This window comes from Amblyomma maculatum, chromosome 6 (assembly GCF_055883805.1).
Source record: "Amblyomma maculatum isolate TAMU_Amacu chromosome 6, ASM5588380v1, whole genome shotgun sequence".
Lineage (NCBI taxonomy): Eukaryota > Metazoa > Arthropoda > Arachnida > Ixodida > Ixodidae > Amblyomma > Amblyomma maculatum.
Genome location: NC_139349.1, coordinates 18,470,006 through 18,489,515, shown reverse-complemented (window position 1 = coordinate 18,489,515; position 19,510 = coordinate 18,470,006). Strand labels below are relative to the sequence as shown.

Sequence of the window (19,510 nt, the reverse complement as noted above, 5' to 3'; positions counted from 1 at the left end):
CCTCTCGAACAACCCGTCTGCTCTCCACTCCCGTCCGAGCCCAACTCTGCTCCGAGCCCCCCTCTCTTCCAAGCCCAACTCTCCAACGCTCCTTTCTTAGCGTTACCCATAATTCCAGTTTTGTCGTTGACCAATCAACGTACACCACTCTGTGGCCAATAACATACAGTCCTTTAAAATGGGCTGGCCAATCATTGTGCCACATATACCCTCTCCTACGCATGTCAAATAAAACACCCACAAAGCACGCACTAAGCGGCGAGTGGTTGCGCACACAAACACATACATCTGCAACTTTTCCCTCTCCAAAATCCTCCTACGCAAGAGGCGCCAAACAGTCGCAAAGACAAACGGCGTCGACGGTTACACTTCTGAAAATACATAAAAACACACACGCGCAAACCTCAGGCCCAAACACTCCGATCCCTGCTCTTGGTCGGTTGCGCGCGGGCGGTGGATTCACAGGGACACACAGGCGTCTTCCCGGGAAGACATGTCAACAGCGCGTTCTCCCCAGGCCTGTGTTACGCCGCGTTTCGGGATTTATGGCCTCCGCGCCCTCTCCACCCAAACCGGGGGACATGGCAGTTAGCGCTGAACCCACAACCACTGCGCTTATGCTGTGCGCTCTAACTGCTCTGTTCTGCCTCCCTCGCGGCACGGGACGGAGAGAGCCGGCGGCGTCGCCCGCTGCCATGTGTTCTGGGCTCACTTCCGAGAAGCGGTCGCCCGCGCGACCGTCATAAATCTGCCCGCGTCAAGCTGCCCCTTGACCTTGGTCGCCCCTTCGGAATCTCGCTTCTGTGCGAAGCCCGCAAACTTAACTCCTCCCCATCGAGAATGTTGCGCGTACACTTGCTGTACGCTCAACATAAAACTCCTCTAACGGGGGAAAAGGGGGGGGGGGCATTGTGGTGTGACGTACACCAGACAAAGCACAACCAAACACAGCATGCAAAATACTAGTGCAACACTCCGTACATAGGCGTGCGCGCCCTGAACGACAATACCCGGTGTGCGCCCTGAACGACAATAACCGGTGTGCATATTCGCAAACGGTAAGTAATGCATGCGCCAAACTCTGAAGAACACTTCTGGCGTATACGACACCACACAAAGCAATACAAGGTAACACTGCTTGGCGTATACAACACGAAACAAGGCAATAAACACAGCATGATAGAGCACAAAGCCGGAGTTCACACAAGACACATAGTCCCGCACAGGAATGACTGTCCACTCCGTGCTCAAAGTCTCTTGGGTCAGTCAACGTTTCCCCACCCCCAATCACTGCCTCAGCGCGTGGTCGAGCCACAGGGGATCTTTACGCCTCTCACAACTGGCAGTGGCAGAGTGGGTGAAGACTGTGAACACCAAGCGCACAGCGCTTACCGCCGGGATCAAATGGCTGGACGGCTCGCACGACACAGACGAGCCGCAGCATGGAAGATAATGGCACACGCCGTGGTTTTTGGCTGTGCCACCTTCCTGCATCGCACAAAACGCTAGCTGCCTGCGTGCACGACACACGCGCTTCCTCGGAAGCACGAACAAGAATGCACCCAAAAGGCGCCTCTGAGACTATTGTGCCTGTCTCAAAAAGCTCATTCTCCGGAGGCTCCGCCTTAGCAGTCCTTCCTTTACGCAGATGCGCACCAAGGTCACAACGCTGGTCATGGTCCATCGCTGCATGTGACAATGTTACTTCGCTCTCTTCAACGCGTGGGACGCAATTTCCGCCGCCATCGCTCAGACCATGCCCCAGACTGCGCTCATCTGCATCTTCACACGAACCCGTGTTTTTCGGCTCGGGATCGCTTCGCCTAACCAGCTCTGCGGCTGCTGGCTCCTCGGACGCTACTGGTGTAGCGATCACTGTTTCGACTGTCGCGCTCTCGACACAAGCTGCCTGACCCTCTGCCGCTTCGGTCGGGAACCCAAGTTCACTACTTGCGCCAGCCAAGCATTTCGCGTCTTTGCTCTCATACGGGTCATTAGAATCGTGGGCACTTTCCGCTGCTTTGCCCGACTCAGCCTGTACATTTTGATCGGTAACGTTCAATGTCACAGGTGCCTCCGTAGAGCCCACCTCTACCTCAGGGATAAGAGAATTCCCCCCTCTCTCAAAATCGGTTGAGTCTACAACCCGAGGTTCCTCGACGCAAACTACAACTTCTCTCTCAGCAGCAGCGCAAACCACAACATCCTCCGCAGGAATCTGGCATTCCTCTTTTACGTTCTCAGTAAGAACGGACTTAATGCCGCTGCTGCTGCTCAGCTCACCGACTGCCTCGATCAGCGTTTGATCAGTGCCATTTGCGGGAGTGTACGCCTGAATTTGTACCGGCTCCGGTAGTTCACGCGCTGCCCTCCGTAAGCGCTCCTCCTCCTCGAGCCTTTCCCTTTCCTGCCTTAGCTCTTCCTTGGCTATGGCTAACTGCCGCAGACGTTCGTGGATCTGCGCTATTCTTTTCTCCCTTCTCTCCCTTTCCTCCTTTCCCCTAATTCGCTCAGCCTCCGACATCGGCGCATACCAAGCGTCGTATGCACAGCCATAATCACTCCACCAACCCAATGTAGCCATTGTGCGCTATTTTACGTTAACCCTGCGACTCATGCGCATACGCTGAGGCAAGTGAAGTGAGAGCGGAGAAACTCACTCAGTTGACGGGGGTTCCACCACGGAGCCTGCGAAGTCCCCACACGCAGGTGCCGCACAGAACAGGGTCCGTCGTCTCGTTGTCGCAGCGCTTCGCTCCCTTTCACGGCAGCCTCTTGCTCGCCGGCGCTGTCGTGAATGAAGCCTTGGCTTCTGAGGCCTCTCACTTGGATGTCGCCTCACTGTCGCTGCCTCTCTGGGCCGGTAGCGTCGATCCCGGGGCCCCTCGACTTCAAACTTCTACCTGGTCGGCATTGGCTCACCGAGGTAGTGTGCCACCCTCCGTGTACATCAGTCCGCGGCGTCGTCGATCTCTCGCCACTCCGCAGAAAGTCGCTGGGCCGATCCTGTCTCGACTGCGCCAGTTAACTCAAAAGGTGCGAGAGCTTGGTGAATCGATGGGCTTCCCCTACACAGCAGGTGTTCTTGCTGTTTCTTCTGCTGCCTTCGCTCGTACCGAGTGGTGTTGGTGACCACCGCTGCGTCCGTGGCTCAGTGACACATTGCGGTGCGGAGATGACGACTTCTCTTCTCGGACTGTACACGTTTGTTTACACTTTTTACAATTGGCATATTTACACAAATGTCGTCGGATGAGACATCAAACGTAGAGGGCTAACTGCGACTGGTGAACGATCTGAGGTCAGAGGCTAGCAGAATCAGGCCTTGGCCTCCTGCTACACTTTAGGCCGGAGTCCCTTGAGACCTCCGTCAGCCTAGCCTCCCTCTCGAACAACCCGTCTGCTCTCCACTCCCGTCCGAGCCCAACTCTGCTCCGAGCCCCCCTCTCTTCCAAGCCCAACTCTCCAACGCTCCTTTCTTAGCGTTACCCAAAATTCCAGTTTTGTCCGTTGACCAATCAACGTACACCACTCTGTGGCCAATAACATACAGTCCTTTAAAATGGGCTGGCCAATCATTGTGCCACATATACCCTCTCCTACGCATGTCAAATAAAACACACACAAAGCACGCACTAAGCGGCGAGTGGTTGCGCACACAAACACATACATCTGCAACTTTTCCCTCTCCAAAATCCTCCTACGCAAGAGGCGCCAAACAGTCGCAAAGACAAACGGCGTCGACGGTTACACTTCTGAAAATACATAAAAACACACACGCGCAAACCTCAGGCCCAAAAATTCCGATCCCTGCTCTTAGTCGGTTGCGCGCGGGCGGTGGATTCACAGGGACACACAGGCGTCTTCCCGGGAAGACATGTCAACAGCGCGTTCTCCCCAGGCCTGTGTTACGCCGCGTTTCGGGATTTATGGCCTCCGCGCCCTCTCCACCCAAACCGGGGGACATAGCAGTTAGCGCTGAACCCACAACCACTGCGCTTATGCTGTGCGCTCTAACTGCACTGTTCTGCCTCCCTCGCGGCACGGGACGGAGAGAGCCGGCGGCGTCGCCCGCTGCCATGTGTTCTGGGCTCACTTCCGAGAAGCGGTCGCCCGCGCGACCGTCATAAATCTGCCCGCGTCAAGCTGCCCCTTGACCTTGGTCGCCCCTTCGGAATCTCGCTTCTGTGCGAAGCCCGCAAACTTAACTACTTTGAAGTTCCGGCGGGTATGTCCTGGATGCAGCTTCGGTCGGGAACCTGGCACAGTCCCACATGATGTGCCATTGGTCGGCCGGACCCACTTGACATACACTGCACATATCACTCGTGTAGATGTCTGGATGGAGGACGTGTAGCACTGCAGGGGCTAGGAGTGACTCGGTTTGCATTTGCCTTAGGATGACCGCCGCCTCCCCACTAAGTGCCGGGTGAGGCGGCGGCACTGTCCGTCGAGCTAGGCGGTACAATTTTGTCACTGCTTCGTAACTGGTCATTCGGTCTTTTGTTTCGAACCACCATTCGGAACGGTCCCTCTCGGGGGCGCGGAAACCCCTCAATAAACTAAAAGTAGCGCCAAATTCTGAAGATTGCCGCTGGCCTCCTCTCCGGCGCTCTCCTTCGGCGTTCGACCCTCCCATTAGCCGAGCGCCGTCACGTATTTGCGCGCGCTTTGCAGAGGTGCAAAACCACGTGGCGCGCGCCTGCGCCGATCGAGGCGGCCGTGACCGGCGCGCTCCGGAGAGCGCGCGCTAGCCGAGCACCGCGTAGATGGAGCCACGATCGAAATGAGAGAGGACGAGCGGCGGCGCAGGAGGAGGAGGGAGGAGATGGCGCTACATTTAGTTTATTGAAGGGTTTTAGGCACGACGCGCCGCAGATGAGATGATGACATCACTGTGACCTCATACCAGCTGCGAGAGATGGGCTACCAAGTCGAGTCTTCGGGTGGCGGCGGTCGGTAGACACGGCGCGCGGCAGCTGGAACCGCGCTGCTACCGAGAGGAGGCGCTGCTGCCACCTCTTCTCTCGCAGTTGAGAGGAGGAGGAGGATTAAAATGATGGGTATACAAATACCTGCGCTTGCGCAGCTGAGGCACTCGCTATGCATCCCGATAAACATAAAGAATAGTCACGCCGTCTCGATGACGCCAGGAAACGACAGCAGGCTACAGAGACGATGAAGAACGGAATTGCTAAACAATAGTAAACTCCAATGTATGTCCTGTGTTAGTCATACCGTTAACATGGTACACCACAACTGGCTACCCTACGAGCTGAACTATAGCGTAGCCATGCTATTATTGTTTTCGCAACCTCCCGGGCTTAACTAAAGCTAAGCCCGAGCTAATTTTATTTGCTGTCGAGGCGGCCACACTTCCCATTTTTGCCGCAGTAGTGCCTTCCTCACCCCTCATTCCTATTACAACGCTGAACGTAGTTAGTACTATGAACCTCGACATTTCCCTGCCTAACCTGAAGAGCTCCGCTCCGCATATGATAGACCTGGACACTTTCCTCCTCAACCAGATGAACCTCGCACCGAAGCCGTCTCAAGTGTCCGTCCCTCCAGCCGATCTCCATCTCCACGGCCTCGTCGCTCCCGTTCGCCGGTACCTCGTCGTCGCTTCTCCCATCATACGCCAGCACCTAATCGGGAAACTAGAGAGTGCAACGCTCGGGAGTGACGCTGCATTATCGACCCGGACTGGAAATTCGGTACTGAACTGCGCACCCAGACGTAATTTCGTTGATATACTTGTTGACGAAGTCCCAGTTTCTGCCATTATTGACACCTGTGCGCACATTTCTGTTCTCAGCTCCTCGCTCCGCCGACGCCTCAAGAAAGTCCTCACACCCGCTACCTCATCCACCGTTCGTGTTACTGATGGCAACACAGCTACAACGATTGGTATGTGTACAGTGAAAGTTAACATTGCCGACCGCCATATCTCTATGTTATTTACAGTCCTCACAATTTGCTCTCAAGACGGTATATTAGGCCTCGACGTTTTATCTGCACGCTCCGCTCTCATTGACTGTTTTCTGGACTACTTCATCTAGACCTGCCGCACTGTCCTGACGAACAAGCTTCTGAATATGTACAGCCCACAAGAAGCACCCCTAATTCAGCGCCCCTCAGATGTTCCTATATCACCACGAGGGATGGAACTATATATGGAACTCATATATGAATATTTCATAGCATATTCGATCTCAGCTCGGGTTTATGACAGCTTATTTGTAGCTGCTTGTTGTGCGCAAGCATTCATGGACGCTTGAAAGATCTGCGTTTTTCAATGCGCCCCTCCCTACAACCTTGCCCCAGTCGTAAACACCCAATTGACGGCATCTACGCGTGATGTATATCTTATTTCTTTGTGACTACCTCTCAGAAGATTATACTGCGCAATACTATTTGCTTTAAGTATAAGGTTATGAGCAGTAAAAAGGCGTGCACAATTTCTGTATTACCCATATCGTCAACGAATCGAGACAATGACGAACACTGTCGATTCAAAGTTCGCCACGAATGAAGAACTTTAGCAATGTTTCGAAAGAAACAAGAGCGGTGGAACTCACTTGAATCGAGTCGCCGCCGACCAGGCTCTAATTTTAGCTTCCCTTTTAAAAGCATGATGACATCTGCGGCTCGTTAGGATGATCGCAAAAATTTAATTATAAAGTTCAAACGGCTCTCCGTGAGCTCACGTCTCCATTGTATGCGAAGAACTCTTGAGTACTTAGCCGCAGAAACAGAAAAGCAATTTTGTCTGAGGCAACCTGCTCGGGGTCAATTTATTAATTAGAGCTGGTAGCCGTTCAATAAAAAATTCAGGAAGTAACCGTAAGTTGATTATACCGCCAAAACTTCCTTTCTCCTTTAACAAATGCGCCATTCCTTGCGTTTTCGTTCTCCGCGAGCAAAGAACGTTCATGGCGGACGTGTATTAATTTTCTCCGCTTCGCCAAATGAATCGCATTTTTTTTCAGTACTTCATGGAGAGCGGGATCTTAGCCTGCTACCGGATCAATGTGTCGAGAATAAAACAGCCCAATTTGCTGTTTCAGGAGAACAGGCACATGCCCACAACAAAACGTGTAACTTATTTCAATGACAAAGGCTTTCTCTTGCATTTTATCTCGTTCCTTTCCATGAGCTTGCCCTTTCGCCGACGTCAGACGATAAGCGAGGTACAGAAATTCTCGATGTTGTGGTTCCTGGTCTGCAATGCTGGCGCGTTATTTGCGACACGCCATGGACATTAATTTGCGCCTACGGTGCAGGTCGATAACGTACGAAAAATGATTGCTGGAACAGCAACAACGACTAAGTTCGAAAACAGCGGGTGTACGCTGTGCACTAGTGGCGCTTTGAGTTGCGGTAGGCACATCGGTGTTGCGGCAACATGGCCAATATGCATCGGGCGTGGAGTTGCTTCTGACGCATACGCTGTCTGCGCTTCGTCTACTAAGCTGCGGAGACAACGTAAAAGACGTCTGGCGAGCGATCGCTTCGAGAAAGGGATTCAAAACCTTTTTGAGCAAGTATTGCACGAGCGCAAGTGTTAGAGGCAGGATAGAAGACGCCACATGCGCTAGCCATCACTTCAGTAGGAATCAGGAAGCGAATAGTTGTAGAGCCTGCTGCGTAATATACGTGCGTCACAAAAAAGCATCCTGTTTTGGTAGATCGGTCCCACACAGAGCACAAGACACTATTTCAGTATGTCACCTTAATCTGGCAATTTGATGCATACAGTTCTGACCGAAAACAAAACACGTGACAGGAATTGGCTGTCAGGTGCTGGAGGCATACATGTCCACCTGAAACATAACGATGTCTTCTTTGCGCGTGTAGGCGAGCGTTTATATGCGCTTTCGTGTGTACAGGGGTAGTTAAACGTTCTCAGGCCAGAGGGGATGTTTCTGAGCGGTATAGTTAGATAGCTATACGCCCCCAAATCTCAAAATATTTGTAGAGGGTAGAAGAACCTTTATCTTCACCTCTGAGATAAATGATAATCATTATGGGATCTCAAGTGCCAGAATATGCCGACCAGAAGCCGAACCTGTAGTCTGGGAACTTTCTATTTCCCCAGTACATGCGTGTACATGCGGTTTTTTTATGTCCCAGATGCTAGAAGCAATAGCGTGAGTCATTGCTTACAGCATTCTGTGAGGAAACAGCAGGTGTATGTGACAGGTAAGCCGCACACGTTTGAAATGCTCCATTTTTATTTCTCATCTTTCTTAAACTGGTGCCGGGAAACGTGCGTGCTGGTATGTACCATCCCAGCTGAGAACAATACAAAATGTCGTACTCTATGCGCATGGCTCGGTCGTGCTGACCTGAAGTGTTGGTTCTCCGTCAAGATTGTGTGCGCCATTGCCTCAACTGGCGGCTGCCCTCTTCTTTCATCGCCCGACGAAAACTGCGGGACGCAGAATGTTCACGATTGCTTCCCACACAGTATCGGCGACTGTTTGCTCCTTTGTGTTCGCTCCATTGCGCCATTCATCGCTCTTTCAGGTTTCTCGGCCAGGCGCGTTTTCAGTCTCCGATGGCTTTAAATAAGGGAAACGAGGCGAAGCCGACGCAGCAGCGTTTTCAAAGAGGGTTGCATTTGTTCTTTATTTTTCTCCATCTTGCCTTTTTTGTACAGCGCTTCGCGAAGCCCTGCAAGACGCGCCCGAGTGCACCGCTTTATTCCTTCCCGCCCCGCAAAACGCGCAGAGGAGGGGCGGCAAAGACCCGGGCAGTGTGTGCCGCACGCACGTTCCCGAGCCGCTTCCTCTGGCGTGTTTCGCGGTTTTCGACCAGTAGGGCGAAAATGGCTCTGCGCACTGACCCCACTGCGTCGGCGTCAGGACAGCACCGAAACTTTGATGCAGGACCGGCTGATGCGACGGCCGAGCAACGCACAGAAACATCTTTTATGAGGCTCTTTCTTCCGTTCCGTCATTTGGTTCTTCATCATGCATTTCGTTTTCTATGGGGAGCGATCTGGCCCGACTGCTATTCGTCTTCCTTGTTCTCTTTGCTTCTCAGTATTAAATTTTCCTTTCCGCACAGACATACAACACCCCTTAGCTGTCGGGCATTCATGGTTTCAGTAACTGACGCAAATTTTAGATTGATGATTCGTAGCGACGGGAAGAAGTTACACGAAAACTGTGTTTAGTGACGCCGCATCACAAATGTTAACGTGCGTAAAAAAACAACAACGAAAACAAAGTACTTCACAGTAACGGTGAAAATTATTTAATAATAAGAAAATCTTTTCGTTAATTGGTGGCTGCAGGTGCAAGCGAGATTCAGTACAGCAGAGCATTGCAAACTCATCACAGAAAACCGATTATTTTAGTTACCGTATACACGCACGGATATTTGCGTTGTGAAATAATTTTTTGAGCCGATGCAGGTTTTTTGTGCGTGAAACAGGAGCTACCTTTTTTTTTTTTTTTTCTATGGCATTAGAATAGTGTGGGACGCTTTTTCTGCTGCAGATATCCTGCGGCAGGACGTCGTAACAGGAGGGGGAAGCGTACAGAGTTCATCGCGAGCTGCTAGCTTCTCACCTCCTCCCAACTTTCTCCTGGACGCTATATACGTCCGACGCCAGAAGATGTCAGACGTCTGGTTCCCCTTACCTCAAAGAGTTTCAGCCACTACTAGTGCTACAGCCAGTCGCGTAGTTGTGCGCTCCATAGGAGGAAACACACAAATCGGGCATCGCGTGCATGCAGCGCTATAGGCAAGCGAGCTTTCGCCTTCATACCTGTAGGCGCTTTAAAGTGCCTGCGCTGAATTTTTGTAGTCATGCTTCATTTTTTGTTTTTGCAAAATCCCCTGCGTTTTGAGATATTAGCACATGTTTCACAATCGCATGCGGCGGAAATAAATCGGTAGTCCTCGCCTACGGGATAGCTGCTATATTATTGTAGCGATTAACGCCTAATACCCAGTGCTCCAACTGAACTCCACCAGAAATAAGGAGCTAACTGCCACCGAGAGTAAACTCATGAACATGTTTCCTTCAGAGGTTTAGTAGAATCAGGCACCAGAATACACAAACTCGGCGCTCATAGCATCGCCTGTTTTCGAGAATATCGATCTTAGTCGTGTTATAGAAAATAGAACAAAACTTTGCATCAAAGATTCTCGGAGAGCCAAAATATTGTTGAAACAAAGAGCCACAGAAGCTCTAGTCGACATAAGAAGATAAAACTACTTGTATAAAACAGGCCATTCAATTGAGTCACCAGTATCACTTCGTACTGTTATACTGGGTTGTGGTTCTTAGTTTCTGTGACACACTGAGTTATAGCTGTAGCAGGGCATGACTGTAGCCTATGGGCATGCTATGCTTGTTTTCAGTATCAGAAGTCTTTTTATGATGACAGATTAATCTGTACCGCACTGACTTAACAGGCGTGACCCATACCGGCTTTTGTTTTGAATCCGGGAAAGCCTGTGGGTGCCATTATTGTCACTCTTGCATTTATGGTAACATGTTGATAGAAACATTACGCCCATGTTATTAAAGAGCTAACACTAACGTATTGAACTTATTTTGCGAACCCTGCTTATGCGGGCCGCCGCGGCAAGAGTTTGTCGCTCTGACGCAAAGGAGCTCGAGAAGAGGAATGTTTGGGCTCTTTTTACAAACCTGTTTTTTTTTTTTCTTTGTGCCTATCTTCTTTCTGGTGACACTCTTCTCCCACGACGCCCTTGCTCCGTTGCGAGCAACGGTCGTTAGCAAGGTTCTCTTTGGGTTCTCCGTCTTCTCTCTCACCGCAGTGCTGCCTCCGGAGGACCCGGTCATTAGAGGGCTGCGGACCCAGTACCAAATTGGCGAACTGGTCAACCTGACGTGCTCCTACGGGCCGAGCAAACCCAACGCCTCTCTCACCTGGTACATCAACGACAGGAAGGTAAACAGCGGTTCTGTACTCGCTGGAAACAGAGGTATAGCTATGGAGAAAATTTTACGGTAGAAGATACTACTGCGTTTCGGGGCTAGCATATTCTGTGCAACGGACGACGTGCACATGTGCCTTCGTGCTTCCGGGCTTTTCAGATAGTTTGTCTGAGTGCGCAGAAATTTTTCTTTTTTTTTTTTGTTTGGAAAACCTCGTTCCATAATTATTTTTCCATGACTGTATTAGTGGATTTTAACCCAGTCGAAAAAAACTGCACCACCGGGTCAAAAATACGACACAATATTCTGTAGTTTTGTCGTAAACGTCAGATTTTCCTGTAGTTCTGTAGTTTTTCTGTAGAATATTTCTGTTGTCTGTAGTTCTGTAGCACTTTTCTGTTGTGACTGCAGAAAGTTTTGATGTTACTACAGAACGCTCTTCTGTCACAACAGATTTCCCGTCAAAAGCCGCACAAAAATTCTGTCGTAACAGCAGAAACTTTCTGTAATTATTACTTACTAGAAAGAGGGAAAAGCAGTTGACTGTCTGGCGTTTCGTGATTACCTTTACTTTTTCTCGGTACAGTTATGGTGCGCACACTGACGGATTGAGCCTAGTTCGGTTCCTTGTAACGTTTAGTACTGTTCGAGGTACTTTGTTATGTTTTGTATTCATTTCTGAGTTGGACATTAAGCACGTGATGATCTCCCAAAATATTGCCCACGCGAATACATTCTTGATAAAGGCGCAGTTAGTCAAGTCAAGTCAGGTTTATTTTCTTTCCTGCAGGGAAATAAGGAGCCAGGACTAAGAGCTGTGGAAACAGCTTGACAGGGCCCTGGCCCCCTTATAATAATTGGCAGGGCAACAGAGAAGAGGCTAGTTAGTTTACAACCTTTACAGCAAATGTATACATAAATTATATGTAACATAACTTTTGTACATAACAAAATAAGACACTCAATTCAACACACAAAAAAAATATAGAAACAAAAAACACCCTTCAGTTCGCTGTTCTAAAGTAAAACAATACAAGGTAAGGAAGTCTGACACAATATTTGGATCAAAGGCAAGGCTTTGAAGGCAAGGCTTTGAAAAGGCGTGAATATTAATGTACAAGCCAGATTTGCATGAATGCAATACCCTGTATCTCGAAACTTGGGTATGCTTATATGCATTTGGATGCTGCAGAGGACAAGATATAGGTATTCTGTTCGCGCGAGGTAAATTAAGGATAGGGAACTAAACGAAAGGCAGGAATTATTGGCGTTAGGGAGTGATCACTCATTAATATCGATCCGAGCGCAGCAAAAATAAAAGCCCTAAAACGTTCTCATAACCTTGTAACAAAAGTTTTTTAAGAAACAACAGAAAGAAACGGATTGTGTCTGACTGTTAATATGGTCAAAGTAGATTGCTTCTCAGAAACTCATCTTTCGGGGATCAGTCTTATTTTGATGTTTGAGCGATCCGAGAAGGAGACAGTGACGTCAAGTCAATTCGTCTCGGCTACAGCATAATAGTTTAGTTTCGGAGGCAGGCGCTCGTTTTCTGCGCTTTGAGATATGTGATTTGTCATCCGAAAGTGACACGACATAATTTTATTTAGGTAACACGTTCTCCATATCCGAACACATGATATCCAATAGACGCCCGCCAGTCTCCTGACGAATATGACGTTTTACGCTGTAATGTGGTAAGTCCTTGTTGTGCTTGACTGCAATGATATCAGAGAACAAATACAGAGTAAATAATATCCCATCGCCAGCAGGTGATTTCATTTTTTCCCCGGTTTCTAGCCAGCTATTTCCGCTATGAAAGTATTCACACTGATCAACAAGAAAAAAAAATACCTCGTGGTTTCCTTTTTGTCATTGGCAATTGACTCCCTCCTTATGAACTAAGATATCAGTTCAGTAGCCCGAAACCACGAAACAGCTCTGGTTCCGTTGTGTGCGAATCTTTCCGGTTTCATTGCGGCCCAGTAGGCCTTATGGAAAACTGCCGCCATCTATCGGAGCACAACCGATGGAACGGCACCATGTTGAAGAATGACTGAAGCCATTTCCTCCTCTGCTCTAACTGGAAGCGCGCCTTGCGGTAGCTTTGCATACGAAAAATGCTCGTCGACAAATTGAGGCTGCAATCAGGAACGCTGAATGGTCAATTGACCTATGCGTTCTAGCTTGAACCAGCAGTGGATGTCTGAGATTTCGACAAGACTGCTCGAGCAAGCAGTTTAAGTATAAAATTTCTTAAAAAAGAACACACACACACACACACACACACACACACACACACACACACACACACACACACACACACACACACACACACACACACACACACACACACACACACACACACACACACACACACACACACACACACACACACACACACACACACACACACACACACACACACACACACACGCACGCACACACACACACACACGCACGCGCGCACACACACACACACACACACACACACACACACACACACACACACACACACACACACACACACACACACACACGCACCCCCCCCCCACACACACAAAATTGACTGACCGCGCACTTCTTATAATGTAAATTACACTCGGCAATATCTTTTATTTTTCTAATAAATGGGTGATGATTGCTTTATTGCTCATATTTGTGGGCAGTGGTGACAGGTGCTTGGCAGAACGACAAATTCGCGTGGCCAACCTGCTGTAGAGCTCATGCGGCTTGTGGTGCGCTTCTGATGCTGCTTGTGATGGTACTGGGTACTGCGGGAACATCCCGCAAATAATTAATTTTCCTATTTTCGCCTGGAACAAGAGGCACGAAAGTTGAAACACGTTACGAGAAAATAAGTGATTTACATCGTATAGCGAAAACTGTTGGTGCGATGGGTGTTCTTTCTAACTCCTTGTACTTTCCCGTACTTCTATCATGGGCCTTGCTAAAGCAAAATAAATGATGAGACGGGTAACCAACGAACTGTGAAACCGCTGACTCGTATAGCGGTAACAGCTTCAACTGAGACAAGCCACGGCCGCGGCAAAATAGCAGGCCAAGGTTGCCCCTTGCGCGGTAAATATTTGCAGCTCTTTAGACTGAACTGCAGTGAAATAAAAAAAGAAACATATTTTGATTGTATTTTCTTAGTGCTACATAATATTTTCGGTCTGATCTCTTTCGCGACCTAGCTATAAAGAAATGTGCCGGGCGATGCTGCCGATCAACACACGACAACGGTGCTGCAACATTCGTGTCGTGGATGTCGATGATTGCGAAAAAAAATTAATAGAAATGCGCTGGAGTCAAATACCCTTACTTTTTTTTTCCTTGATCATTTTTGCGCCCCTTCTGGGCATAGCGAGACACGAAGCAATATGTGGGTATCATGAGCAGCAAGTACCTCGAGCGCTCATGAGGCGCGTAGAAAGATTCGTGTAGCGATCGATATTGGAGGCTATCCTCCAACACAGCGAATAGCAAGTGGCGGCCGAAACACGGCACCGCATTTTGCCTACAGGCATGTCATACGCGTGTATCACACGTGTACAAATTGAAGCGGAAAGAAAACATTTTGCTTCTAGGAGAATATCCAATAAGTCTGACAAGAATCAGTAAATATCCCTTCTATTTCTTTTTCGAGCGAAACGTAACCAAGATTTTAAAGAACATGGTGAGCCATAGCCCAGTCAAATCAATTAAGAGCTGTTCAGAGTCCCCTGCGCTAATCTTCGGTATATTTTCATTCATTGAAGTTAATTAGCAGAGACTACTTAGCGATTTTATTATTGGATTGAGAGAAAAAGGGTGAAAGAAAAAGTAGACGACTTAGAAGAACGGTTAGCTAAGCCGTTTCAATCACGCTAGCGCTCACGTAAAGTGCTTTTTTAGCAGCCGAAAACGACGCTTGGTGAAATAAAGAAAACTTCTGCGTGACTGCGGAGTCACTTTAAAGCCCCGAGACACGTCCACGATAACAAAATCCGCTTTACTGGCCGTGCTGCATACTGTGAAAGGTCATCTTCTTCCTCAAGTCCTGAAAACAGCTGGACCTGTTAAGCCTTAGGCCAATCTCCCTCACTTTATGCTTGGGACTGCTATTTCAGCACGTAATTCTAAACAGACTGCAAAGTTACATGCAAATCCAAGAGCTCGTTCCTCGCACGATGCTGGGATTTCGAAGCCGTTTATCCACAGCAGACGTAATGCTTAAAATCTCAGAAATCCTACATCCCAAACATTCCAAACGCACACGAGCACTGCTAGCCTTCGACCTCACCAAGGCGTTTGGTAACATCGGGCACACAGCCATACTGGACGCGCTATCTAATCTAGGAGTCGGGATTCGAACACATACCTACATAACGGTTTTCCTACGAGACCGCCCAGAGGAAATCAATGTAGGCCCTTTGGAGTCCTCCTCTTTCCCTCTGGACAGTATGGGGACACCCCAGGGGTCGGCATACTCTCATCTCTATGGCTCGCAACCTAGAGCACATCCCAAACATCTCCCACTCCTTTTATGCAGACGACATTGTCTTATGTACCCCCATAGGCAATGTCGGGATCATGGAAGAAACATTTCAAGGAGGTGCGGACGCGGTAGTGGAGTGCGCAACATTTATAGGCCTCGCTTGCTCCTTTGCCAAGTGTGAACTCTTGTTACTATACCCGACCCCGAACCGCAATAGGACAGAAAACCCATGCATATACGTCGAGATCAATGGTTTACTGGTGCCAGAGGTTCTAAGATACACATATCCTAGGCATGTTCTTAAAGAATAATGGACGCAACACGGAGACCATCTCCAAACTAACAATCGCAACATATAAACCATAGCTGTCACTCGTCAATAATTAAATTTTAATAATCATGCGGCACTATTGGTGCGCACACTCCCAGACGCCCTTAAAGTGAGCGGGGGAAGCGGTTCGTACCTCAAAGGAGATGCCCTCGACTTGCCTGGCAAGCTCAGCCGCAAGTCAGCTGCTGGTAGTGAAAGAGAGGGTGGCCTTTTGGTGGCCAGCTGTTGACGGTTTAAGCCAGAGAAAAGGTCAGAGTCATACTTAGCAAACAAAACAAATTTTGCACACAGCAAGAGACAATACAGGGAAATTCAAACAAACACCTAAAATACACAGTCCAGAGGTTTACAGAAAAAGCAGTGCAAAGCATGCAGCTAAAGACCCTTTCATAACACAGAGGCTTCACATGAATGAACAATGTACGAGAGAGTCAGTACATTAATCACCAAATTGTTCACCGAGCACTGTCGGAAATTGACGTCTGGAGAGTCACAATATGGCCGCTCTGTAGACGAGCGCCGCTCCTTCGCAGATCAGTTGACTTGCCATGCCGAGCAGCTGATTGACTCCGGAAAGCCGAGCAGCAGCACTGCAACACACGCTGCAACAGTGGCTCTAACACTGGCTGGCTGACGCGACGCGGCCTCAACAAATAGGGCACGTCGCGTCTGTCTGTTACAACGCGCCAAGGCCGGCGTTCATATCCATGTAACCTTCATCCTGCAAGCGTTCAAACTTTCCCCCGCCGAAACTTCTGAAGAAATCCGGTTGCTTCTCCGGCTGGGTGAGTCACTGTCGTCTCCGAGTGATGAGGAGGGGGTGACGCCGATGCCCGCAAGGCTACGAGCTATCTTCGCGCGGATAATGAGACGTTTGTGCAATATTCTGGAACGCTCTATGCGACGCTACGCGCGCGGTTCTCTCAACGGAGATTTGCGCCGGTTTCGTGACACTGCCCCTCGCTTAAAGAATATTGTTTTCCAATATTCTCAAACACACGAACATCGCGTGCACATGCCAGTGGTCACAAACTTCTTGGGGCAAAGGCACATATACATCAGTTACACAAGTGCCACAAACTGCAATGACAAATCTCAAATTCCATACATGATGTTTCCAAACGTAAAAAATGACTTTTGTGAAGATACACTTCAAAACATATAAATCGTGAACAAACAAACATAGGCTCACAAACTAGGACCGTATATAAACACAAAGCATGCTTTCACCGATACTTTCATACACGACTAGCGCTTCTCGCTTGGAACACATTAGGTTCTATCAAACATTTAGGTACGCCAGCTCTCTTCCTGGCAAAACACTTGCTTTTCTTTATTACGCGGGTCCGGCTCTATTTCCTGGCTTTACGTACTTTTCATTCGCGAGTTGATCTCGCTTTTCTCTCTACTCGTACTCAATTCTGATTTCTGATCGGAAACTGGGCCCTGGTCTCTGATACTGCTAGCAAGGGGCTTTCAAACCGAACTAGCGCAAGCGTGTCTTGTACTGCTTCGTGTAGGTCGTCTCATTTCTTCTCGGCCTGTGCTGCTCTTTTTGCGCTTGCGCTTCCAGTCCTTCAGCCGCTTCTTCCTTGTCTTTCTTCGGGAGCCTTCCTGCTCAACTTCACCTGTCTTGGCTGGTTAAAGTTCTATTCTCATTTTCACTTTCTTCCACACCCTTTCTCAGGGCACACATGCTTGAATTCTGCTGTCATTATTAGAACATCGCTTCATTTATAAATCATCTCGGTGAGAACCACTTTGTTCTCCCTCAGTTGTCTCGATTGTCTTCTTTCTCTTCACGACATTTCGTCGTACCTTAGAGCAAGGTTCATGATTCACAACAGACTCTTTATCCTCACGTTTAATTAACTCTCCTTTCTGATCATTTTAATTCAGCGCAGTTCTCAGTTACTTACATTTATGAACCCTAGGTTTAAGGTCTGCACTGTTACTTTCCTCAGAAGGAAAGGTGTATTCATCTTCCTCTGCGGGAAGAATGCCCCCGGTGGTGGAGCCTACGCTCGGAACAGTTTCTTCAGTTTCGAGCAGAGTGCTGTGCTCAGCTCCTGCTATATCCGAGCTTTCTTCAGCGATAGTTACACTGCGCCAGCCATTTTACCTCTTCGCTGTGATCGCACTTTCGTCGTGGTCGCACCCTCCGCTGCCTCGTGCGGAAGGAGAAAATAGAAAAGAACGAAAAATTAAAAGTGGGAGAAAGTCGCGCCTCGTAGCTGCCGTCGCCAGCTCTTCGGTAACGGGTGCAATGACGGCCTACAACAGGTACAACCACTGTTGAAAGGCTAGCCCCCGCCTTAAACAGCGGTGACGTACCAGTGCCAGCCCCCGTAGGGCCAGGAGCAAACGCCCACCTCCACTTGGCCGTAGTCGCACTGACCTTGAATCGTTGCCTAGCAACCGCCACAGCTGGCGCCGCCGCTGGGCCGGTATACTCACGAAAACAGTAGATGTGGTTTAGCATGTGGCTAAATTTGGAGTTACGCAAAAGCAGTCTGCATGGCTACGCTCAGGTTCGGCTTCAAAGTAAAGACATAGCTTTTTCGCATAGTTGTTTACTCTATGGTTTCAGCTTACTGACATAGGGGAATCACTTCACGTAAGAGTACCCCTTGCCTCTCGTTGTTGACCATTCTCATTCCGGTGTAGAAGACTTCTAGTGGTATGAATCATCGTTTCTACGTCGCACTCCTAGGCACATTGCCGTCACAACGTTCTAATGAACCTTCTGTCCTAGCAACTCGCTATTATGGTTCGCCCATACCAACCACCGAATTATCTGTCTTTTCTTTCTTTTCCTTCTACTTCTTCGTCTTCCACGGTGCCGCTGCAACACATTGCCACGCCGATGGCTTGAAAACCTAGCGCAGTGTAGCTTTCGCTACAACACCTCTCTACCGGGAATCAAAACTCCATCCCTTGGTTGCGTTACCACGTTACTCACGATGCTGCGCCACGCCCAGCATCGTGAGTAACGCATATTAATTCTCCTTCTCTAGCGCGAGGATGATAGTAGCGCAGCTGGTGGCGGCGCAGCAATAACTAATGACTAACTATTCACAAAGTAGTACTAATTTGTCATTGACTTATGACTTAAGAGTCATAAGTAATCACAATGACAGGCTATGACATCATCACATGGTGATGTCATCGGCTGTGACGTCATACCACGCCAGAAGTGACGTCATAACACGTCACATTTCGTCATAACGCCACGACTGGTGATGACGTCACCAGGCGAAGTTCACGCCGCCGGGCGTTCTAACTAGGCGTCCGTGTGGGGCCATTCATTTGGCGCTTCCTCGAGCGCCTTATCACACATCATATAGGAGAGACAGTGCAGCAGGCACCAGCGGCGCTTCAAATTAGTTTACAGGAAAGAAGAGGCGCAGTATCTGTCGCAATTCTCCGAGGGCACCTTAACCGAGTAGCAAGGAAAAGGAGGGATGTGGCAGTGAAAACAGATAGAAAGAGGTACCGTAGTGGAGGGTTTAAAACCACCGCGCACCGCGCAATTTTTCACGGGGACAGGTTCATTCTGCCACACGAAAAAATTTCAATTCTCGCTCCACAGAACGCAGACCACTTAATTCATGTAATCTGGGTGTCAGCCCGCGCCGGTAACTGCGGCAACAAAGCGGCCTACTCTCTTGCTCGAGTGTACGTTAACCGAGCAGGGCACACCATAGACCAAAGTAGCGCTAGGGAGCGGCTCGTCATCTATCAAGACATAACGATCCACTACGGAGAGGAAAGA

The 19,510-nt window shown here is 49.0% G+C and overlaps 1 protein-coding gene across 1 annotated transcript in view; it reads left to right on the top strand.

Moving 5' to 3' along the window:
* LOC146185180 (uncharacterized) overlaps positions 1-19,510 on the top strand; it is a 53,672-nt gene that overhangs the window by 11,515 nt on the left and 22,647 nt on the right. Inside the window, exon 4 of the mRNA XM_084607767.1 lies at positions 10,804-10,937. Coding sequence (XP_084463893.1) covers positions 10,804-10,937 — 134 coding nt within the window. The remainder of the gene's footprint in view (positions 1-10,803; positions 10,938-19,510) is intronic.